This window comes from Erinaceus europaeus, chromosome 7, assembly GCF_950295315.1.
Source record: "Erinaceus europaeus chromosome 7, mEriEur2.1, whole genome shotgun sequence".
Classification (NCBI taxonomy): Eukaryota; Metazoa; Chordata; class Mammalia; order Eulipotyphla; family Erinaceidae; genus Erinaceus; species Erinaceus europaeus.
This window is the reverse complement of record NC_080168.1, coordinates 48,791,059-48,816,061: the sequence shown is the minus strand read 5'-3', so window position 1 is coordinate 48,816,061 and position 25,003 is coordinate 48,791,059. Positions and strand designations below refer to the sequence as shown.

The 25,003-nt window shown below is 38.1% G+C and overlaps 1 protein-coding gene across 1 annotated transcript; it reads left to right on the top strand.

Annotated features, from left to right (window-relative positions):
* Positions 1-505: 505 nt before the first annotated feature.
* LOC103107080 (killer cell lectin-like receptor 2) lies at positions 506-24,273 on the top strand. Its single transcript, XM_060193505.1, has 7 exons — positions 506-620; positions 3,110-3,199; positions 4,678-4,908; positions 7,556-7,698; positions 19,171-19,277; positions 23,562-23,716; positions 23,800-24,273. Coding segments are annotated over exons 1-7 (843 nt in total). The 3' UTR covers positions 23,802-24,273.
* Positions 24,274-25,003: the final 730 nt, after the last annotated feature.

The following is a 25,003-nucleotide window of genomic DNA, read 5'->3' as shown; positions in this document are numbered from 1 at the left end:
ATGCTATGGTTTTTTTTCTTTTTGTAAAATCAAAATAAAGAAAACAGACTTGAGTAGTTAACAACTTCTTACTTGGGCCTGGTATTTACATGTTGAAGGATTCTGTAATATACAGTTGTCTTCTTTAGGAAATTAAGGAGTGTGAATTTAATCATGTAGAACACTTTATGTATTAAAATGTAAAGAATGATTATATATGCAATCTGTCCTTCATATTTTATTTTTCTGTGGTATCATCTTTTCACTCTGAATAATACAAAAATCGAGGATCAAGGTAAATTTTAATATTTCCTACGCAAGAGTAGGGTTTCCATTTCTATGTAAATCTAGTTGATTTAGATATTTGAAGGTGTGAATAAAAACACACTAACATACACATGCAGACAGATATGTACACATATATCTTAAATGTAGTATGCTCCTGCAAACTGATATGTAAACTTCTCTAGACAGAAATCATCCTAGAGTTTTAATGCAAAACTTAACTTTTCTTCTAACTCTAGAGATGAGCAATCAGGAAGTGATTTATTCAACACCAAAATTTCTTCAGTTTTCTTCAGAGTCACAGAATAGATTAAAGCCTGATGGTGTTCAAGGATCTGGGATAAAAGATGATAAAGGTATATATATATATTAAGTCCCTCTTCCCTAAAGGTATATCGTTTAAGTATTTAGATTTACCTTTCTCTTTTAGATAGTCAAACTTTTGATGTTTGAGAAAAAAGATTCTATTTGGATATTAGATTTTCAGTTGGTAATGTGAAACCATAATGGGGTAGAATTGTAAAACCTTAAAAATATGTATAGGGGCTGGGTGGTAGCACAGCAGGTTAAGCGCACATGGCTCAAAGTGCAGGGACTGGTGTAAGGATCCAGTTTCCAGCTCCCCACTCCCCACCTGCAGGGGGGTCGCTTCACAAGCAGTGAAGCAGGTCTGTAGGTGTCTATCTTTCTCTCCCCCTCTCTGTCAATAACAGCAACAACAATAACAACAAGGACAACAAAATTGGGAAAACATAGCCTCCAGGAGTAGAGGATTTATAGTGCAGGCGCCAAGTCCCAGCAATAATCCAGGAAGCAGAAAAAAAAAAAGTATACAAACTTATGAGATAGCCCAGGTGGTGATGCACCAAGTTGAGAATACATGCTACCATGCTCAGGACCCTGGATCAAGCCCCCCAATGCACATTTGCAGGGGGAAAGCTTCAGCAGTAGGTGTCTCTCTTTCTCTCTCCTCCCCTCTGTTTCTATTTTATAAATAAAAATAATAATAAAAAAAGGGAAAATGACGACTGAGAGTAGCAGACTCGTTATGCAGACACTGAGCTCCAGTGATAACTTTGGTGACAATAAATAAGTAAATAAATAAAATGTCTATGAAAACAAAGGGATCATTGATTTTTAAAAAAAATTTGAGCAGCTACTAAGCATTGTTTTTTATATTTGGTCATCAAAATTCATTGAGCCTTTATAGGATAGACTATTCTTAAGAAAACATTGCATTTACTAAAGATATGAAACTCTTAGGACATGTCTAAGAAATGAAAAATAATGTGTTAATGCTGTGTTTTCTTTAAGTGTTTTGGTCTTTTTATTCTGATAAAAGTTTTTCACATGTTTTCAATTTTTACCAGACTTAAGTGGCAGTGAAGAAAAGATGTCCAAACCAAAAGGGACATTCTGATTCTTTTATTCTCTTTCTATCTTCATATATTGTCACAAACTCTAAATTGAGGATAACTGCTTCAATATTAGTGATAAAGATCAGACTTTCAGATATAAAGAACATTAAAGTAAAATTAAAATAGCATTCTCTAGAGAAAAAGAATAGATGAAAAAGAAATAAATAATAATTTCTAGATTTTTTTTTAAATTAATTAATTAATTTATTTATTTTCCCATTGTTTTTGCCCTTGTTGTTTTATTGTTGTAGTCATTATTGTTGTTGTTATTGATGCTTTGTTGTTGGATAGGACAGAGAGAAATGGAGAGAGGAGGGGGAGACAGGGAGAGAGAAAGACACCTGCAGACCTGCTTCACCGCTTGTGAAGCGACTCCCCTGCAGGTGGGGAGCCGGGGGCTTGCACCGAGACCCTTATGCCGGTCCTTGCGCTCTGCGCCACCTGCGCTTAACCGCTGCGCTACCGCCCGACTCCATCTAGATTTTTTTTTTCTAAATGCTAAGACTTCACTACTGTTATTTGAGTTTTTTAGACATATGAGAGAGACAGGAGAGAGAGAATGACACTACATTACAGATTTTTTTCTCCAATGTGGTGGGGACCAGGTTCAAACCTGAGTTGCACACATGACAAAGCAGTCACACTATCTGGATGAGCTATTTCCTGGCCCTAGAAGCTTCTTTAAGTAATGACCACAATAACATTTGTAACTTCAGAATAGCCACTCTTGGCTACCCATTTCTCATAAAAACACTGCTCCTGGAGGCCATTTTCTCCATTTGTTGTTGTTATTGTCCTTATTGCTGTTGTTGTTGGAAAGGACAGAAATCGAGAGAGGAGGTGAAGACAGAGAGGGGTAGAGAAAGATGGACAGCTGCAGACCTGCTTCGCTTGTGCAGCGCTGCAGGTGGGGACCTGGAGCTCAAACCTGGATCCTTATGTGGTCCCTGAGCTTTGTGCCATGTGAACTTAACCTCCTGTGCTACCACCCAGATGCCCCGCTCCCCTATGTGTACTTTCCTAAGAGATGAACTGTTCTTGTGTGTGATAGATGTATGCCAATCAGAAATCTGAAACTTTAGTAATTAGTTTCATAATGAGAGAGAGAGCGAGAGAACACAAAACACATCCCCAATGGAATTGTCTTTGTTAATCAGATATTGGTGCAAATTGAACCCAGAGCTTTAGACATGCAAGGCAGGTGTTCTACTACTGAGCCATCTTGTTGGCCTCAGAAATATGAGACTTTCACACTGGAATTACTTGATCACAAATTTAAACCAGTTTGCATGGTATTTTTAATTTTTATTATTTTTTTTAATTGTTGGAGATGTTTCTGCCTTTGTTTCAAATCATTTGCCAGGTTTAAGTTTGTGATGGGCCAGCCATTGTCTTGGATGATTAATTTCCTCCTTCTTTATTTAAAAAATTTTCAGTGCCCTGGAATCTCATTGCAATGACTCTTGGGATCCTCTGTTTACTTCTGTCAGTGGCAGTCACAGTTTTGGGAACAAAGGGTAAGTGATTTAAACAAATCCTTTGGGGCTGAGAGGTGGCACACCCGGTTGAGTGCAAACATAACCATATCAAAAGATCTGAGTTCCGCCCCCCCCCCCCCCCCCCCCGTTCCTCACCTGCATAGGGGAAGCTTCAGAAGCGGTGAAGGTCTTTCTCTTCTTCTCTGTCTCCCCCTTGTCTCTCAATTTCTCTGTCTCAGGTCTTTCTGAATAATTGCAGTAATCACTAATTAGCTGTGCTCCACCAACTGTTTCTTCTCATCAGGGATTGTTCAGGGTAGCTCTTTCTTTGTGACTTTTCCCAAGACACAGCAGAGCCATTTCTAATTTACTCAGCTATTTGAACGACTACAGCAGTGCTTAGCTGTTTCATCCTCCTTACATAAAATTCTTTCTGACACAGGCTTAAGAAATACTCGGCTGGCTTTAGATTGTTGTGAGTTGTAGATACACATTCTCGGAGAAACAGCTGTTCAAAGGAAATTATGACTTTTGGACTGGCAAAATAGCTCACTGGGATTGTGTGCTGCTTTGCCGTGTGTGCCACCTGGGTTCGAGCCCAGCCCTTACCACATTGAAGGAAGCTTTGGTGCCGTGGCCTCTCTTTCTGAGTCTCTGCTTCTGTGGCTGTATCTAAAAAGGAAAAAAAAAAAAAGTAGATAAAAGGAATTATGTCTTTCTCTTTTTTCTTCTAAATACATAATAAATAGTTTCATAAAGAGTGGTTACATACATGGATATGGATGTTAGGTAATCTTGAATTCAACCTTTACCTTTTAGTTTTAACTCCTAGATATCATTGGAGAAAATGGCCAATGTGTTACACACAGATCAAATTATATATATGGATCATCATCCCTTTTTACATACAACTATTTGATTTACTCCTGCAATCCTTGTGCTAATTTTTCATGTTCTTTTTTTTAAATATTTTATTTATTTATGAGAAAGATAGGAAGAGAGACAAAGAACCAGACATCACTCTGGTACATGTGCTGCGGGGGATCAAACTCAGGACTTCTTGCTTGAGAGTCCAAAGCTTTTTCACTGCACCACCTCTCGGACATGTTCTTAATGCAACATTTCAATCAGAAAATGTCTTATTTTTTACATTGTCTGATTTTTACATTGTCTGATTTTTTTTTACATTGTCTGATTTAAAATGTCTGATTTTTTACATTGTACCATTTATAAACACTCAGCTATTAAAAAGAAATGAAACCAAGGGTAAAGTGTTGACATAATAATTTCATTCAAATATATTATTTTGTATATGCTACTTTTGAGATGGTAAAGGTGAGAAATTTAATGTTTCTGTTTCTGTGGTCAATTTTTCAAGGTGTTACTTTTTAAATGTCAAATTACTAATCAATGAAATAGGTTGATTGTCAAAGTGAGATCTTTTTTCTTTTGCTTTACATTTTGACATTTAAGCAGTAGGAGTACTTTTCATGTTACATTTATGCTATTACGGTTAGTTTTTCAGCACATTGAAGAAAAACATCAACTGGAGGAAATGCTACAGAATCTCACTCAAAAGCACAACACTGTGAAAAATAACAACTGTTTAAAGGGGCAACCTTGGATGAATAAGACTTCAGAATATGATATCCCCAGGAATGAAGGCATTCAGCAGAAAAAAGAACACCTTACAGAAAAGAACATATGCCATAGAAAAAAGAACCTTTCAAAGTCTTTGCAATATCAAGGTAATGAGGAAAACAAACAAAAGATTAGAAGATTCTTCATTATTATGTCCTCCTCTAGAAACTTTGATGCATAATGGATTAGTAGGCAAGGCTTAGGACATTGTAAAGGGCTATGTATAAGCTAGATACAAGCCAGGAAAGGTGGTTTTTTTTTGTGTGTGTGTGCCTGAATGATCCTACCATGTTTGGAAGAGTCCTTTTCAATACCAGATAGAGACAGAGAAGAAGGGTCAGCACAGTACCTTTTTTTTTTTTTTTTTTTTTGCCTCCATGGTTACTGCCAGGGCTTGGTGCCAGGTGCTATGAATCCACTGCTCCTGGTGGCCATTTTTCCCATTTTTTTATTGGATAAGACAAAGAGAAATTGAGAGCGGAGGGGAAGACGGAAAGGGGGAGAGAAAGATTGACACCTGCAGAACTGCTTCACTGCTTGTGAAGCAACCCACCTGCAGGTGGGGATTTGGGGCCTCGAACCAGGATGGTTTTGCCAGTACTATGTGCGCTTAACCAGTTGTGCCACCGCCTAGCCCTTGTATAGTACGGTTCCGCCACTCATGAAGCTGCCTTTGTGTGTAATGCTCCATTACAGTGCTATGACTTGAACCTGGTCCTCAAACATGCAGAAGTGTGTAGGTGAGCTGTCTCCCAGCCCCAAGACAACTATTTTTTAAATAAATAAATCTTTTGTATTTTATTTGTTTATTGGATAAAGACAGAGAAAAACAGAGATGAAAGGGAAAAAGAGAGGAGAAATATAGAGAGACACCTGCATCACTGTTTCATCACTTGTGAAGCTTCGCTTCTGCAGGTGGGGACTGAGGTCTTGAACCCAGGTCCTTGTGCACTATAACATGTGTGCTCAATTGAGTGTGTCACCACCTGGTCCTGCTCTAAGACAACTTTTAATATGTGCTTCTTAGATATAGTATGGTTATTTGCGTGTACTTGTTCTCTCTCTTTCTTCTTCCCTCCCTCCCCCTCCCCCGCCCTTTTTTACTTTTGGCAGAGAGAAAGAGAAAGATAGCAGGGGCTGAGCAGTGCACATAGCACGAAGCACAAACACCTGCGTAAGGATCCGGTTTGGAGGCCTCAGCTCCCCACCTGCAGGGAAGTTGCCTCACAAATGGTGAAGCAGATCTTCAGGTGTCTATCTTTCTCTCTCCCTGTCTATCTCCCACTCCTCTTTCATTTTCTCTGTCCTGACCAATAAAATGGAAAAAATGGCTGCATTTGTAGTGCAGCCCCAGCCCCAGCCCCAGCGATAATCCTGGGAGTAGAGAGGGTGGGAATGGCGGCGGGGGGGGGGGGGGGGGGATAGAGATACTATAGCTCCAAAGCTTCCTTTCTTGTGTGTGTGTGTGTGTGTGTGTGTGTGTGTGTGTGTGTGAGAGTTTAAATGTGGCTTGTGCAAATAGCAAAGCAGCACATTATTCAAGTGAGTTATTTCTCTGACCAGCAATGTTACTTTAAGAATTTGTTGCACTCTAAATAAATATTGGGAAAAGAAAAAAATTGCAAAGATTAATAACTCATTGTTTAGAAGGTGGCTTACAAACTTTATAAAAATCTTACTAAAAAAAAAAGCCTTTGTTGAAGTATTAATGTGAAAAACTGGGCATATTTAATGTCCACAGTCTGATGTTTGAACATATGTATCTTAACACTATGCACAACTTAAGAGAGAAATATTTATCATCTCCAAAAGTTTTGTCTAGTTCTGATTTATTTTTATTGAAGTAGTATTGCATTGTGACATGTTAAGTTTCAGGTATGCAACATTGAAAAACAATAATTGCACCTACTACATTAAGCTCATGGTAAAAAATTCAAATTTATCCTTCACTATAGAATTATCCCTGTTACTAATTTACTCACCTTTATTTCCCCCTTTCTTCCTGGTAGTGAATGGTTAGTCTCATTATCTAAAATTTTTTTTTTTTTGTATTTTTCCCTATATATCACATATGGGTGAAATTATACAATATGTGTCTTTTTTCCCCTTTGTGTATAATAAGAACATCCAACATGAGATCTCCCTTTTAAAAATATATTTTATGTATTTATCTTATTGGGGGGACTTTTAAACAAGGTCTTAAGCTCACAATTCACTATTGTTAACTATAGACATTATGTTGTATACCAGATCTCTAGAATTTATTGATCTGGCATGACTGAAACTGTACACTCATTAAACGACATTGTCTCACTTCCCTCTTCTTCAACCCTGGCAATGAGGGCTCTATTTCCTATTTCTCTGAGTTTTATAATTTTTATATTTCATGTAAGTTGAATTATATATCATTTCTTTCTGTAATCAACTTATTTCATTTAGTCTAGTAAACTCAAAGTTCATCCATGCTGTTGCACATGGCAGAATTTCCTCCTTTTATATGCATTTGCTACATTTTCTTTATCCATTGATGTGTCAGTGATGGTTGTTTTGTTTTTGGCTGTTTTCACATCTCAGACATTGTAAATAATGTTGCAGTGAACATGGGGATACGAACATCTCGTGCCATTCTAGAATCTCAAGGAGCCATTACTGATAGCTACTAAAGTTTGATTTAATTTCAGAGCACTGATATATTTCTGTGATCATGGAATGCCATATAGCAGTAAATTAAATGTGTTGCTTTATATGTTGTAGACAAACCCCTAGAGGAAAATTGGTCCTGTTGTGGAGTTAGCTGTTATTATTTCACCACTGAAAATTACGACTGGGAAGAGTGTAAAAATATTTGCCAAATGAACCGATTGTCTCTCCTGAAGATAGAAGATTGGGAAGAATTGGTAACATGGACTGTTCTATTCACTTTTATCTTCCTGTACTCTGTCTCTCCCCCTTGGATCCAAGACACTGAGGACAGGAGGGAGTCTAGAAAGTTTACTTCTTCTGTCCCTGAGTGAGCAAAAATTATATAGTTAAGAATTTCCCAGAAAACCCTAGATTGCTAGTAGACATGTAGTCAACACATATTATCTAATATGATGACCATGATTCTTTTCAAGATAGAAAGGTCCTTGAAGATATAGATATATGGATCTTTGTAATCATCCCCTACTCAACTTCCTTCCTTCCTTCCTTCCTTCCTTCCTTCCTTCCTTCCTTCCTTCCTCCCTCCCTCCCTCCCTCCCTCCCTCCCTCTCCTTCCTCTCCTTCCTTCCTTCCTTCCTTCCTTCCTTCCTTCCTTCCTTCCTTCCTTCCTTCCTTCCTTCCTTCCTTCCTTCCTTCCAGGGTTATTGCTGGAGCTCAGTGCCTGCACCATGAATCCATTGCTCCTGGAGGCCATTTTTTCCCCCTTTTGTTGCCCCTGTTGTTGTAACCTTGTTGCGGTTATTCTTGTTGTTGATGTTGTTCGTTGTTGCATGGGACAGAGAAATGGAGAGAGGAGGGGAAGACAGAGAGGGGCAGAGAAAGACACCTGCAGACCTGCTTCACTGGCTGTGAGGCCACTCTCCTGAAGGTGGGGAACCAGGGCTCAAACCATGATCTTTATGCCTGTCTTTGTGCTCACCACGTGAGCTTAACCTGCTGTGCTACTGCCTGGCCCTCTATTTATTTCCTTTTGTAAGTTTATTTGTCCTTTTTGTTATTGCTACCGAGGCTCTGTGCCTGCGTGGTGAATCCATTGCTCCTGGTGGCCACTTTTTCCCTTTTATTTTGTTTGACAGGATGAGAGAAATTAGAGGGTAGAGTTAAGTAGAGAAGGAGAGAGAGAGAGAGATACCTGTAGTACTGCTTACCTGTAGTGAAGCTCCCCCCCCCCCCCGAAGGTGAAGCTTGGGGAGTCTGAACCTTGGTCCTTGAGCATGGTTGTGCATACACTCACCAAGTGTGACACAGCCCACCCCTCCTTTTGATTTAAAGATCTATTTATTTCTATGATATATATATATATATATATATATATATATATATATAGAGAGAGAGAGAGAGAGAGAGAGAGAGGGAGGGAGACTAAGATAGAGGCTCTGGAGCACTGCTTAGCTCTTGCATATGTGGTGCTGGAATTGAACCTATGACCACATTCATGTAGCTCCTCATTTTCCTTTCCTATTTTTTTTTTTTTTTGTCTCCAGGGTTATTGCTGGAGCTAGGTGTCTGTACCATGAATCCACTGCTCTTGGAGGCCATTTTTCCCCTTTTGTTGCCCTTGTTGTTTTGGTTATTATTATTATTGTTGCTATTGATGTAGTTGTTGGATAGGACAGAGAGAAATGGAGAGAGGAGGGGAAGACAGAGAGGGGAAAGGAAGGTAGACACCTGCAGACCTGCTTCACCACCTGTGAAGTGACTCCCCTGCAGGTGGGGAGCCGGGGGGGGGGCTGGAACCAGGATCCTTAACCCCTGTCTTTGCGCTTTGTGCCATGTGTGCTTAAGCCGCTGCACTAAGGCCCGACCCCTTCATTTTCCTTTTTAAAAGAGTCTGCAAGAGAACTGTTCACAGAGAAACATGCTCCTCTTTCTTTGATGAAGTATTTAACTCAAATTTCAGCCTGGAACCAGCTGGTATTAATCCCTATGAGCTGCCAACTAAGAACCCAGAGGCAATATATTCTAGTAGTTACTATTTTTTAATCATTTTATTGGCTGTGGGAGTTAGTGGTTTAGAGTATGCATATTCACATGGGTACAGTTTCTCATCTCCCTGTGCTAGGTGTCTCTCAACACTCCAAGTTAAGATCTTTTCTACCATCATGCACTAGGACTCCAAAGTCCTTTCCACCAGTCCTCCCTGGTAGTCACTATTAGGAATCTAGTAGCTAGTCAAATTGGGGTCAGTCTTTGTCATTTGCTTGCTGAGTGACCTTGGGTAAATCTCATTGTGCCTCAATTTTTCCATGTGAAAAATGGAAATAATAATGAAGAACATAAAGTGATAGCAGGTGTAATAGATTAAATTAGACTTGCGCTGCATCTGTAGATAATATTTCCTTGACCAGCATTGTTAAATATTTTATCAGGATGAATATATTAAAAAATAAAAATAGAAAGTCCAGTCACAACCAGATATTGAAATTATCTTTAACATTTATTACTCATAGAAGCTATTCACACAAACTTTTGATTAAGGGGAAATGTTTGCAAAGATCAGCCTGAAACTTCTATTCACCATCTGGGGGAAATCACTAAAGGTTTAGATGCAAATCAAACAGATATTTTAAATGACAACATCAAAGAACTTAAGATATTGGTAATACAATAGTTTTCTGTGTTTTAATATGACTTATGCTTAAAAATACGTTCAGTCATCACATAAATTATCACTTAGATACATTACATTTTGAATATAGCAAATTTTTCCAAATATTGTTTCTTCTTTTCTCTTCATCCCTTCTAACTATTGAACAACATACAGAAAGGCTTTTCTTTTCTTTCTTTTTTTTTTTCCTCTAGGGTTATTGCTTCTACTTAGTGCCTGCACTACGAATCCACTGCTCCTGTGGCAATGTTTTTTTTTGGATAGGACAGAAAGAAATTGAGAGGGAAGGGGAAGATAGAAAGATAGACACATGCAGACCTGCTTCACTGCTTGTGAAGTATCCTCTCAGCAGTTGGGGAGCAGGGAGCTTGAACTGGGACCATTGTGTGGGTCCTTGTGCTTTGTACTATGTGCACTTAACCGGCTGCACCACTACCCAGCCCTGCAATAGTTTTTCTTTTTCTTTTTTTTTTTTTTTTTAAGAAAGGATTAATTAACAAAACCATAGAGTAGGAGGGGTACAACTCCACACAGTTCCCACCACCCAATCTCCATATCCCACCCCCTCCCCTGATAGTTTCCCATTATCTATCCCTCTGGGAGCATGGACCCAGGGTCGTTTTGGGTTGCAGAAGGTAGGAGGTCTGGCTTCTGTAATTGCTTCCCTGCTGAACATGGTCGTTGATTGGTCGGTCCATACTCCCAGTCTGCCTCTCTCTTTCCCTAGTAGGGTGGGTCTCTGGGGAAGCTGAGCTCCAGGACACATTGGTGGGGTCTTCAGTCCAGGGAAGCCTGGCCGGCATCCTGATGACATCTGGAACCTGGTGACTGAAAAGAGAGTTAACATACGAAGCCAAACAAATTGTTGAGCAATCATGGACCCAAAGCTTGGAATAGTGGAGAGGAAGTGTTAGGGGGGTACTCACTGCAAACTCTAGTGTACTTCTGCTTTCAGGTATATATTTTGCAGTAGTTTATGGATACGTATGAACATAAGCTCTCTCTCACAGAAACTGGTGTATATCTAGGTTTTGGGACTTTGTTAGAAAGTGAACCTCCTGAGATGGAATTAGAGTATACTATGAAAGGAAAGGTCTCACCCGAGTAATGAAGCTGAAGGGTTGTCATTCCACATGTGAAGTCTCTGGACACAGTCTGAAGTGAAGCATGTTGAGGTGGCAATCGTTGCGTTTGTTAGGTTGTGATCGGCAGATGCAGTATTATTTGATATGGATTGGGAGAGGCATACGGGAAAGTGGGCCCTATCCAAGGGTTCCAGGACTGGGGGAAGTAGAGGCTCTATAGTGGAGATGTAAGGTTCCTGCTGTCTTAGGGTTCAAAAAGACAATGGATAGTTAATGTTATCATCACATTATTTGGTAATTGGGTTAACTTTGAAAAGTCCTTTTGTAAGGGTTTGCTGTATAGTACCCAGCATCTTGTATATAGCTGTACCATTGGTTGCTTCTGATCTACTTGGTGTAGGCTTTTGAGAGAGTCTGCATATCAATTACACAGCCTATATATTAAAAAGATTCAGTTTGTGTTTTGAAAAACTTCGAGATATACAATTAATTTTCCCCCTCTCATATTAATTAACTAGTGATTTATATGACTACATTTTACTAGGAGTGTACATAAACACCATTCCCACCACCAAAAGACTGTGACCCATCCCTCCCACCCAATCCCACCCCCCACTGGCCCAGGAAGCTGCATGTCTACCCCTCACCACAGGGTTTTTACTTTGGTGCCCTACCTACAATTTAGTCAAGTCCTGCTTTTAGTTTCCCTTTCAGATCTTCTTATTCAACTTTTGTTGATGAGTGGGATCATCCCATACTCATCTTTATCTTTCTGACTTAGCTCACTTAACATAATTCCTTCTAGCTCTGTCCAAGATGGGTCAGAGAAGGTGGGTTCATTGTTCTTGATAGCTGCATAGTATTCCATTGTGTATATATACCACAGCTTTCTCAGCCACTCATCTGTTGTTGGGCACCTGGGTTGCTTCCAGGTTTTAGCTATTATGAATTGTGCTGCTATGAACATAGGAGTACACACCTCTTTTTGGTTGGGTGTTATGGAGTCCTTGTGGTATAACCCCAGGAGAGGAATTACTGGATCATATGGAAGGTCCATGTCTAGCCTGTGAGAGTTTTCCAGACTGCTCTCCACAGAGGCTGTACCAATTTACATTCCCACCAGCAATGTAAAAGGGTTCCTCTGTCCCCACAACCTCTCCAGCATTTGTTGCTGCTGTCCTTTTTAATGTATGCCATTCTTACAGGAGTGAGGTGGTATCTTAGTGTTGTCTTAATTTGCATTTCTCTGACAATCAGTGACCTAGAGCAGTTTTTCATATGTTTGTTAGCCTTTTGAATCTCCTCTGTAGTGAATGTTTTGTTCATATCTTGGTGCTAAGTTTGCTGAGCTCTTTATATATTTTGGTGATTAGTTTCTTGTCTGATGTATGGCATGTGAAGATCTTCTCCCATACTGTGAGGGGTCTCTTTGTTTGTTTAATAGTTTCTTTGGATGTGCAGATGCTTTTCAATTTGATGTAGTCCCATTGGTTTGTTTCTGCTTTAGTCTTCCTTGCAATTGGGTTTGATTCATCATAGATGTCCTTGAGGTGTAGGTGGGAAACTATTTTACCAATGTTTTCCTCTAAGTATTTGATTGTTTCTGGTCTGACATCTAGGTCTTTGATCCATTTGGAGTTGATTTTTGTTTCTGGTGAGATAAAGTGATTCAATTTCATTCTTCTGCATGTTACAACCCAGTTTTCCCAACACCATTTATTGAAGAGAGCCTCCTTCTTCCATTTAATCCTTTGGGCCCCCTTATCAAAGATTAGATGTCCATAGGTGTGGGGATTTATTTCTGGGCTTTCAATTCTGTTCCACTGGTCTGTGTGCCTATTTTTGTTCCAGTACCATGCTGTTTTGATGATGATGTCTTTATAATATAGTTTAAGGTCTGGGAGTGTGATGCCTCCATTTCTGTTTCTCTTCCTCAAGATGGTTTTGGCAATTGTAGGTGTTTTCAGGTTCCAGATAAATGATTGTAGTGTTTGTTCTATTCTCTTAAAGAAGCTTGGTGGAACTTTGATGGGTATTGCATTAAATTTGTATATGGCTCTGGGGAGAATATTCATTTTGATGATATTTATTCTTCCAATCCATGAGCATGGGATATCTTTCCATTTCTTGGTATCAGTTTCTATTTCCTTGAGTAGCGACTCATAGTTTTCAGTATATGAGTCTTTCACTTCTTTGGTCAACTTTATTCCTAGGTATTTGATTGATTTTGCTGAAACAGTGAATGGGAGTGATTTCTGGATGTCTTCTTCTTCAGATTTAGTGTTTGCATAAAGAAATGCCACTGATTTTTGTACATTGATTTTGTAGCCTAATACATTGCTATATTGCCTAATAACTTCCAGTAGTTTTCTGCTGGATTCTTTAGGTTTTTCTATGTATACTATCATATCATCTGCAAATAGTGAGAGCTTGACTTCTTCCCTTCCAATCTGTATTCCTTTGATTTTTTTCTCTTGCCTGATTGCTATGGCAAGAACTTCCAATACTATGTTGAAGAGTAACGGTGACAGTGGACAGCCCTGTCTAGTCCCCGATCTGAGGGGGAATGCTTTCAGCTTCTGTCCATTGAGTATGATGTTGGCTGTAGGTTTGCTATATATAGACTCCACTATCTTGAGGAATTTCCCATCTATTCCCATTTTTTGTAGAGTTTTAAGCATGAATGGGTGTTGGATTTTGTCAAAGGCTTTCTCTGCATCTATTGAGATAATCATGTGGTTTTTTGCTTTGCTTTTATTGATGTGGTGCATGACATTGACTTACGGATGTTGAACCAGCCTTGCATTCCTGGGATGAATCCCACTTGGTCGTGTTGAACAATCTTTTTGATATGTTGCTGTATCCGGTTGGCCAAGATCTTGTTTAATATTTAGGCATCTATGTTCATCAGAGATATTGGTCTGTAGTTTTCCTTTTTTGTTCTGTCCCTATCAGCTTTTGGTATCATGGTGATGTTGGCTTCATAGAAGGTAGAAGGGAGTATTCCTGTTTCTTCAATCTTATGGAAAAGCTTAAGAAGTATGGGTACTAACTGTTTCCTGAAAGTTTTGTAGAAATCATTTGTGAAGCCATCTGGTCCAGGACTTTTGTTGTTGGGGAGATTCTTAATAACGGTTTCAATTTCTTTGTGATTGATGAATTTAGATTTTGTAGTTCTTCTTGGTTCAGTTTTGGAAGGGCATATGCTTCTAGGAATTGTTCCATTTCTTCTAGATTCTCTAGCTTGGTGGCGTATAGTTCTTTATAGAAGTTTCGCAGGATTCTCTGGATTTCTGTGGTGTCAGTTGTGATATCTCCTCCATCGTTTACAATTCTATGAATTTGAGTCTTCTCTCTTTTTTGTTTGGTGAGTCTGGCTAGGGGTTTGTCAATTTTGTTTAATCTTTCAAAGAACTAACATTTGGCTTTATTGATCTTTTGTATGGTTCTTTTATTTTTGATGTTGTTTATTTCTGCTCTAACTTTAGTGATTTCTGTCCTTCTGGTTGCTTTAGGGTTCCTTTGTTCCTCTTCCTCTATGTCCTTGAGGTGTGCAGTAAGGTCGTTCATTTGAGCTTCTTCTTGGTGTTTAATATGTGATTGTATGGCTATAAGTTTCCCCCTCAGTACTGCTTTAGCTGTGTCCCAAATATTTTGATAGGTTGTGTCTTCATTTTCATTTGTTTCCAGGAACATTTGAATTTCCTGCTTGAGTGACTCTCTGACCCAGTGGTTCTTAAGGAGTACGCTGTTTAGTTTCCAAATTCTGTGACTTTTAATAATTTTCTGTTTGTTGTTAAATGTTAGTTTTACTCCACTGTGGTGAGAAGATAGTTGGGATCTATTCGATGTTCTTGAATTTATTGATGCTGTCTTTGTGGCCTAACATGTGGTCTATCCTTGAGTATGTGTTATGTGGATTTGAAAAGAAGGTGTATTCCATTTTTTGGGGGTGAAGGACTCTGAAAATGTCCAAGAGGTCTAGTCTGTCAATCTCTTCATTCAATTCTCTTGTATCTTTGTTGGTTCTCTGCTTTGTTGATCTGTCTAAGTGTGAGAGTGGGGTATTGAAGTCTCCCACTATTATTGTATTACTATTGATGTATTTTTGAAATTCTTTCAGTAAGTGCTTGTCGTATTTAGATGGTCCCTCATTGGGTGCATAGATGTTAATAATTGTTAAGTCTTCTTGGCTGATTGATCCTCTAATAATTATGTAACGTCCTTGCCTATCTTTTATTACTTTATTTAATTTATATCTATCGTGTCTGAGGAGAATGGCTGTTCCTGCCCTTTTTTGTGGTCTGTTAGCCTGTATGATAGTTTTCCATCCTTTCACTTTAAGTCTGTGTTTATCTTGTTGTGACAGTTGGGATTCTTGCAAGCAGCATATGGTTGGGTTCTGTTTTCTGATCCATCCCCCCACTCTGTGCCTTTTGATGGGTGAGTTTAAGCCATTGACATTTAATGATATTATAGATTTAATGTATTGTAGTGCCATTGTTCAAAAAAATTTTTTTTGTTTGCTCTGATATATTGCAAGTATTATAGTGATGTTCTTGTTTATAAGAGGTCTTTTAGAACCTCTTTCAGGGCCGGTTTGGTGATGGTTGCCTCCTTTAACTGTTGTTTGTCTAAGAAGGTTTTGATCCCTCCATCTAGTTTGAATGAAAGTCTAGCAGGATATATTATCCTTGGTTGAAACCCTTTTTCATTCAGGGCTCGATAGATATCTTGCCATTCTTTTCTGGCTTTTAGAGTTTGAGTGGAGAAGTCTGCAGATAATCTTATGGGTTTTCCCTTGTATGTGACTTTTTGTTTCTCTCTTGTAGCCTTTAGGATCCTTTCTTTAGCCTTACTTCTTCTCATTGTGACTATGATGTGTCTTGGTGTCTTCAGGTCTGGGTTGATTCTGTTTGGTACTCTCTGGGCCTCTTGAATCTTGATGTCCTTTCTGTTATTCATGTCTGGGAAGTTTTTTTCTATTATTTCCTTTAGAATGTTTGCTTCCCCTTCCTCTCTTTCTTCCTCTGGCAGGCCAATTATACAAATGTTACTTCTTTTGAGATCATCCCATATGTCTCTGTTGTTGTTTTCAGTGTCTCTCAATCTCTTTTTGAGCTCTTTCACCTCTTTCTTCGTTTTCTCTAACTCATGCTCTGTCTGACTAATTCTGTTTTCTGCTTTTGTTAGTCTGCTTTCCCTTGCCTCAGCTTCTTTCTTCATTACAGCTATTTCATCTTTCAGTTCTCTAATTGCCTCAAAATAATCAGTATTTTCCTTGGGGGTCTCAACTGTTGTTTCCCTAATACTGCCCACCTTTCCTCCAATGTTGTTTTCATTTTTGTGATTAATAACTTTATTATTGCTTGCATACTTTTCTTATCTATGGTTACTTCTGGTTGATTTGTAGTTTCTTCTGGCCTCTTGTCTTCATTCATTGGAGTAGCAGTTTTATTTGTTTTTGATCTACACATTTTTTTGATTTATGTGTTTGTTTTTTTATGCTCTGTTGTTCCTCAGTTGTTGTGTCTTGAGTACCAGCAACACTGTACTAAATACCTTTATGACAATTGCACTCACCAACCTCAGAAATTACAGTAGCAACTGAAGCAAGTATTGAAGCAGTTTAATCACTACCAGTTAGCCAAACAATTTCTCCAGTGTGAGAAAATAGAAACCAAATCCCAGTGAAGAAGAAAGAGAAAAGAAAGAAGGGATAGCAAGAATAGACAGTTATGCAAATCTACTATCCACTGTATATTCTAGGGGTAACAAGAGGGGAAAGGGAACTAGAACAGAGATACACACATAGAGAGTCCACTCTGAGTCAGATTTCTTCCCCAAAATAATTCACAAATTCAGAAAGGCAAAGAAGAAGGAAGAAGTGTATGACAAGATTAAAAAAAAAAGAAAAAAAAAGAAAAAAGAGATGAGAGAGAAAAGAGAAAAGATAAGAAAAAGAGCTGTAATTAAAGAGCAGTGAAAGGAAAGGTTTTTTTTTGATTATTTTTAATTTAATTTAATTTTTTTAATTAGCTAGGAGGAGGAGGAAGGGGAGAGTCTGTAGAGGAGGTAGGAGTAACGAGATAAGTTCCTCCCACAATAGATAAGATTCCCACTACCCTAGCAATGAAAGATACCCTAAGAGTTAATTCTGATCAACCTAAAGGGGGGGAAGATATATGCCTTTATATAATATTAATAATAAAATAGAGCAGGGTAAAAAAAAAACCCTGTCCCAGATTACCTCAAACCTCGTGATCAGAGGCAGCTGATTGTTTTTTTTTTTAATTTTTTTTTAATATTTATTTTATTTATTTATTCCCTTTTGTTGCCCTTGTTGTTTTATTGTTGTAGTTATTATTGTTGTTGTTGTTGTTGGATAGGACAGAGAGAAATGGAGAGAGGAGGGGATGACAGAGAGGAGGAGAGAAAAATAGACACCTGCAGACCTGCTTCACCGCCTGTGAAGTGACTCCCCTGCATGTGGGAGGCAGCTGATTGTTAAGAAAGAGAAAACAAAACAAAACAAAACCTCAGGACTAGACAAGGATAGCTGAAATAGACAGTTATGCAAATCTACTATCCACTGTATATTCTAGGGGTAGCTAAAGGAGGAAGGGAAGTTGAACAGAGATACTCACAGTGAGAGTCCACTCTGAGTCAGGATTCTTCCCCAAAATAATTCCCAAATGTGTATCAGTGAATTCAAAAAGGATGACAAGAATGAGAAAAAGAAAAAAAAAGAGAGAAAAAAAAGAAAAAGATAAGAAAAAGAGCAGTCATAAAAGAGCAGTGAAAGGAAAGAGTTTATTTATTTATTTATTTTCAATGATTTAATTAGCTATGCGGGGTGAGGTGGGGGGGGTTGGCTACTTAGAAAGAAAAAAGGCCAGAGGTTTCAGAAGGGTATAGACTTAGAATGAATGATACTCCCTGATGGGACAGGAATCTTGGTAAAGAAAGAAGCTCAGCAGGGGAGCCTGCTAGGAGCTGGTCCCCAGGGACTGGTTATGGGGGTGGGGGCAAGGGGAGGAGGTGTGCTTAATAATTTAAAAGAAAAAAATTTTTTTTCCCTTTTTTTCTACTCTATTTTTTTAACCCAAATTAAGTTATAGTCACCTCCTTGGTGTCACTGCTAGGACCCCTTATTGACTGGCCTACTAAAGGCAGAAAATCCTACCGTTTCTAGAGATGTGGTCAGAGCTGAAGCTACTAGCAGCTTCTCAGTCCACCATCTTCCGGGAACCTCCAAGACTTTTTTCTTATGAGACTTAGGATTGTAATGTATACCTCTCCACAAACACTTGTTATTTCAACACATTTGTTTTGAAACTCCATTTTCCACTTATGAATATGTAGTGATAATTTTTCACATCCTTAACTAAATGGAACTATGGAGCATGATTTTGAATGGCTTCATAAAGTACTCTAGTAAGGGCAGAGCATAATGGTTATGCTCAATTATTTCACAAGGATTTTCTTCTTACATACTTTAATTCAATGTTTACATGCTTTATATAGCTGATATGATGGGCAGCCATTTTAAAATGATTTTTATTATTAGTGTTTTAACATTGATTTGCAAAATTTTTTTATTTGCTCCCCACCTGCTGAAGGGACACTTCACAAGTAGTGAAGCAGGTCTGCAGGTGTCTTTCTCTTTCTCTATCTTCCCCTTCCCTCTCAACTTCTTTCTGTCCTATCAAAAAAAAAAAAAAAAAATACCACAGGAGCAGTGGATTCGTAGTGCAGGCACTGACAAAAACCACAGGATAAGAGGGGTACAACTCCACACAGTTCCCACCACCAGAACTCCAATAACTTGGATCCACCTGCATATCAGATTTCAGGCTCAGAGAAAAAAACCCCCAAACTAGTAGGCCCTTTGGAATATAACTAAAATACACCTGTCCTTTTATTGACTTTAAAGGTGATATTTTAGTCGGATGTTTTTGTTTCCTTTATAGAATTTTATTCAAACCCAGGTTTATCAAGACAACTACTGGATTGGATTGTCATATAATAAAAAGGAAAGTAATTGGAAATGGATTGACAGTAGTACGTTTTCTGGCATGTAAGTCTTCAGGATACATTCAAACCCTAAGATTGATGCTACAGTTGTAATGATTGTATAAAAATGTTTTTTTTAATGTTACAGAGCTTAGCCCATTTTCAAGTAGAGCTCATCGATAAGAATATATATAATGATTCAGACATTTAGGAAGTATAGTTTTAAAGGAAGGTGAGTGTTATATCAAGTTGTGAGTAATAAAAAAATTATGATGTCAAATGGATGTTCAGAAGTATGTCTTTTGGGATACAAAAATGAAACAAAATCAGGGCTTTAAGTGAATAAACTGAACTGTCCATCACACAACACAAACAAATGTTTTGAATATCTCAAAAATTCACTTGAAATGTTTGTATGTAATATAGTTTCCATATTTATAAATATAAACATGTGAGTCTACATATAGACAGATATAAGCATACCTTTACTATGCTCTTTCTATTTTGAAGCACAGTGTTTTGTAAACTATATCTTACATTTAGTTATAATCTACTATTAACCCACTTAATTATTTTAGAAAAATCTTAAGTTATTCTGTTTTTGATTTTAGGAACTTTTCTTTCTTTTTTATATTATATTATATTTTATTTATAAAAAGGAAATACTGACAAAACCATAGGATAAGAGGGGTACAACACCACACAATTCCCACCACCAGAACTCCGTATCCCATCCCCTCCCCTGATAGCTTTCCTATTCTTTAACCCTCTGGGAGTATGGACCCAAGGTCATTATGGGATGCAGAAGGTGGAAGGTCTGGCTTCTGTAATTGCTTCCCTGCTGAACATGGGCGTTGGCAGGTTGATCCATACTCCCAGCCTGCATCTCTCTTTCAACTCTTGCAAGTTATATTTTTTAAGTTGTCTTTTATTTCTTAAAAGATTTTAGGCATGCTTATTTTAAATTTTACATTTCATAAGGCTAATATGTGAAGGTTGTATCTATTGTTTCTGCTGACTTTTGGCCATAATTCCGCTTTTTATGTAGTACTAAGTGAATTTCCTTTTCTTTCTAAGTTGCTGTGGGAATTAATTATTCAAGGACTGAAATGGAGGTGGCTCCTTCAAGAGAGCATTTGTTTTTGTTGATGGCCTTGGGGCAATATGAACCTGGAGCATTTTAAGTTATGAATTTGGGCCTTGTGAGTAGTGTAATTCTGGGCTGCAGGTCTACACAAGAGATCATGCAGTTAGTTACCTTAGTGTAATTATAGCTGTGAAAACACCCACCTCAGCCCCACCCCTGTCCAGGCCCTCAGGGAGACAAAGGACACAAAGGAAAGCTCAAGGGTCAAATTAAGATGTTCGAATTGCAGAGCTCATTAAATAAATTTAAAGGGAGTAGGGCTATAACGCAGCGGGTTAAGTGAAGGTGGCGCAAAGCATAAGCATCCTGGTTGGAGCCCCCGGCTCCCCACCTGCAGGGGAGTTGCTTCACAAGTGGTGAAGCAGGTCTGCAGGTGTCTGTCTTTCTCTCCCCCCGCCCCCATCTTCCCGTCCTCTCTCCATTTCTCTCTGTCCTATCCAACAACAACAACATCAACAACAATAATAACTACAACAATAAAAAAAAAACCCAACAAGGGCAACAAAAGGAAAAATAAATAAATAAATATTAAAAAAATAAATTACAAATACAGTGCTGGACGAAGGGAAGTAATGAGACAGCTTATCTCACTTGCTTGGGATGGAATAAGCTTTCACACTTGGTGTAAGGTGCAAGTGGGTGAAGATCAGCTGAATTCTGGGTTGAACAATCTTCATATGACCCAATGAACTGCATAACCACCCCCTGGTGATGACATGGTTCCTAGAACCAGACTTGAGTAAGGGACTCAGAACTTTTTTGTGGGTGGCACACGTTTTCTTTATTGGAGAAATTTGATCGTTTCCAATTTCCCAGCCTCAGAAGCCATCGGTTGCATTTGTGTTTCCTTGACTCATAGCTACAATGAATGCCACCACTTGAGGAAATCTTAAGATCTCACTAATGCTAAGTATTTGTGTGCATCAAATTTCTCTGGAATATGACATTTAGCGTCTACTTAGTTCTTTCTTCTGTTCCTATCTTTAGCACACAATGCTCTGCTCACTGTAGCATGGTATATAGTTGTAATCCCATGAATTACAACTTACTTATCCTCACTTCACACAGCTTATACAATCTACCAACTGCTTATTTCATTTTTTCCTTTTTATTCCAGTAGCACATTAGAATATTTTAAAACAAAACCTCAAACAGGAATTACTTGGGTGATGATTTTATATGAACTTTTGGGTGGGGTTATTTTCACTCTTTCAAGGTTCAAGATGATCCTAGGGCACTTTGCTCTAGAGATATACACCTTGGTGGGGTGGGGGGCGATCTCAACCCCAAATAACTTGCTTTTCATTTGGAATCTATCTGGTACTGTAGCTTTTTATTCAGCTGCCTATATCAAGGGAAAGATAGGTTTCAGTGGTTCACTTGCTCTTCTAATTACCCTCCTGTGTTTAGCCTTTTCCCTGAGTCTTCTTAATAATTCATAAATGTATTTAAGAAGGTTAAAAAAATTTTTTTTTAAGGCAAGGGAGGTGGCTCAGTGGTAGAGCACATGCCTTGGTTGCATAAGACTTTGAGTTCAGTTCCCAGCACTGAATAAAATGATAGAACAGTGCTGTCCTCTCAGTCACAACAAAAATAATATTTAAACAAAATTTTCATTTAATTTTTTAAGTAATTTTCAATAGGCAAATAGTTCTATCTAATCTAATAGTTTTATCTAGACATCTAATCTATCTCCTTGTGGAAATGGAAATCCTGTATTTAGATATACTTTATTTATTTATTTATTTATTCCCTTTTGTTGCCCTTGTTGTTTTTTTATTGTTGTAGTTATTATTGATCTCGTTGTTGTTGGCTAGGACAGAGAAATGGAGGAAGGAGGGGAAGATAAAGAAGGGGAGAGAAAGACAGACACTTGTAGACCTGCTTCATCACCTGTGAAGCGACTCCCCTGCTGGTGGGGAAATCGGGGCTCGAACTGGGATCCTTACACTGGTCCTTGTGCTTTGCACACAAAAGACTTTTATGTGTAAGTCTCTGAAGTCCCAAGTTCAATCTCTACCACCACAAGTCAGAGCAGAGAAGTACTCTGGCATCTATCTCTCATGTGCTCTCTCTCATGAAAGGGAGAAAGAAAGACAGAGAAATAGTCTATTCAGGTCTTAGAAAAATCAAAACATTAATTAAATAACCTAATCTCTGAATATATTCTAATTCTACATTTTTCTCTTAGTGTATCTTCATAAAACTCATAGAAATTAAGTTATTTGAAATTGGCGTATTGCACCAAAGTAAAAGACTCTGGGGTGGGTGGGTTGCTGGGGGGAGAATACAGGCCCTAAAAGGATGACAGAGGACCTAGTGGGGGTTGTATTGTTGTATGGAAAACTGGGAGGTGTATGCATGTACAAACTATTGTATTTACTGTCAAATGTAAAACATTAATTCCCTAAGAAAGAAATAAAAAAAAATTAAGTTCTTTTTACTATTTATGGAAAATTAACGTAAGAAAATAATTTATCATTTTCCCATAGCTATAATGCAAGGTAATTTCTTTCTCCTGACCAAAAGTTTCTAGTGTGAAATAAGTGATTAAGGGTATTAGTATGATTCTGTGATTCTCTTTTCAACTTTTTTTTACTTTACTGTTTTATTAGAGAAATGATTTACAAGATAGTTATCACATGAGTACAATCTCCTTTCAGTAGGTGTCTGCACACTACCACCACCAGTTGGATGGGATGAGAACAGAAAAAAAATAGTTTTCAGTTTTTCCCAAGTCTAACACTAAGAAGACCAACTGCAGTAATGAAGTTATGATTAAGATTTTGATATTGCAGACCCTACAAAGTAGTATTAAATTAATATATATATATATATTCTTTTTTCTTTTTACTATCAGTGTTACAACTGGGCTTAATGCCAGCACTATGGTTCCACTTGAGTCAAAAAAAAAAGTGGTCTTTTTTGTTGTTGTTCCTTATAGAGCCACTGAGTGGGGGGGGTAGACATTGAGAGAGATTGAGAAAGAGAGAGAGAGAGAGAGAGAGAGAGAGACCAGCAGCACTGCTCCAATACTCATGAAGTTTCCTCCCCTGCAGGTAAGAATCAAGAGTTTGAACCTGAGTTCTGGTAAACTGTGTGCTCTACCAGTGCACCAACTCCTGGCCCCCAAATTATGATATATATTGTTGTAAGCTTCATAACTAAACAATTGACCACATGTGCTTTCTTTTTCTACAGTAATTGTTCAGTAAAGACTTTGCCTTCTGGGAAAAGAGAGTGTGCATTTTTAACTTCAACGAGAATAGAGACTATTGATTGCTCTAACACCTATAATTGTATCTGTAAGAAGAGTATTCTTGCTTTCTCTGCTTCAAATGACAGAAGAAAAAATTGTAAGTGGAATTCTGTTTTGTTGTTTTATGTTGTTTCCTGCAATAATCTGTGGTCATTTACAATTTAGTATTTTACCCTGCAGGACTTAGTCCACTGAGGAAAGAGAGAAGAACTAGCAGAGGAAGACGATTTTCTTTTGGACTATGATTTAAGAGGCCAGATACTATCTGTCTTCCTAAGGAATGAAGAGAAGATTTTTCTTTTATAGCAGTTAACTCTCCAGTGGATCCAAGGAGTTACTCTTCTGTCCTTGAATCATGTGGCAAACTAGAGAACTCTCAAGTACCCTGAGTCTTTTCTGATTGATAGGATAAATCGTTTCATTAAACTGATTCTGAGAGCACTAATAGAACTGACAACTAGTTGACTTTCTTCCCCTCATGTGGATAGTTACTGGCCATGTCCAAAACGTTTTTAGTTTGCTCAGATGTCAAATTTACCGAATAATCAAAACAACGCATAGAATTACCCAGAGTTACCACTTATTTACTCTATCTGCACTTTGCAGTGTCCCCCTCCTCTGTCTGACTCATGCCAATAAATTATTAACATCATGTCCTACTGACTGAATATTTTACAAGGAGTTTGTCCTATGGAACCACAGGATTACCAAAATCAAGGGATCTAGCATTGATATCTTACTGTGATCTCACATAGATTTCATTTCTCCATGTCCAGCACCATGTAGTGCATTTAGTTGAGCTGCCTCTTAATGTTTTTTAATCTGGGAAGGATTTCCTAGGAGTGTGAGTTGTTTCTATCCCTTTCTTGCTCCCTCTCCTCCTTTTAGGAAGCAAACTGGTACAACAGGAGTAGCTCCATGGAGATAGCTTCAAGACAGAAAAATGATGGCCATGGTAATACTTACTGTGAACCTGAGACTAATCAACAGCCATGTTTATATTTTATAGAAGTTTTATTGGATAAAGACTTTCTAAATGACCTTAAAATTACAATAAAACACAAACCATAGGGGCTATGGAGACAGTATCATGGTTATATTTAAGGACTTTTATGCCTGAGGCTCCAAGGCCCCAGGTTCAATCTACAGCACCACCATAAGCCAGAGCTAAACACTGCTCTGATCTCTATGTCTTTTTTCCCCTCTCTCTCATTAACATGAAATCAATAAAATACATTTTTAAAAAGACACAAACCATGATAGTATAAACAGATACTGTCACTATACAATAAACATACATAAGAAATAGTTGGGTAAGGGAGACTTAGAAAATTTATCATTTTAACACTGAATTTTAAATTATCTTTATTTGTTTGATATAGAC

Excerpts from the sequence above, each read along its gene's own strand:
- LOC103107080 (XM_060193505.1), top strand. The coding sequence starts at position 506 with ATGAGCAATCAGGAAGTGATTTATTCAACACCAAAATTTCTTCAGTTT. Across the intron at positions 3,200-4,677 it reads CACAGTTTTGGGAACAAAGG|TTTTTCAGCACATTGAAGAA; the intron begins GTAAGTGATTTA and ends TATTACGGTTAG. Across the intron at positions 19,278-23,561 it reads AGTAGTACGTTTTCTGGCAT|TAATTGTTCAGTAAAGACTT; the intron begins GTAAGTCTTCAG and ends CTTTTTCTACAG.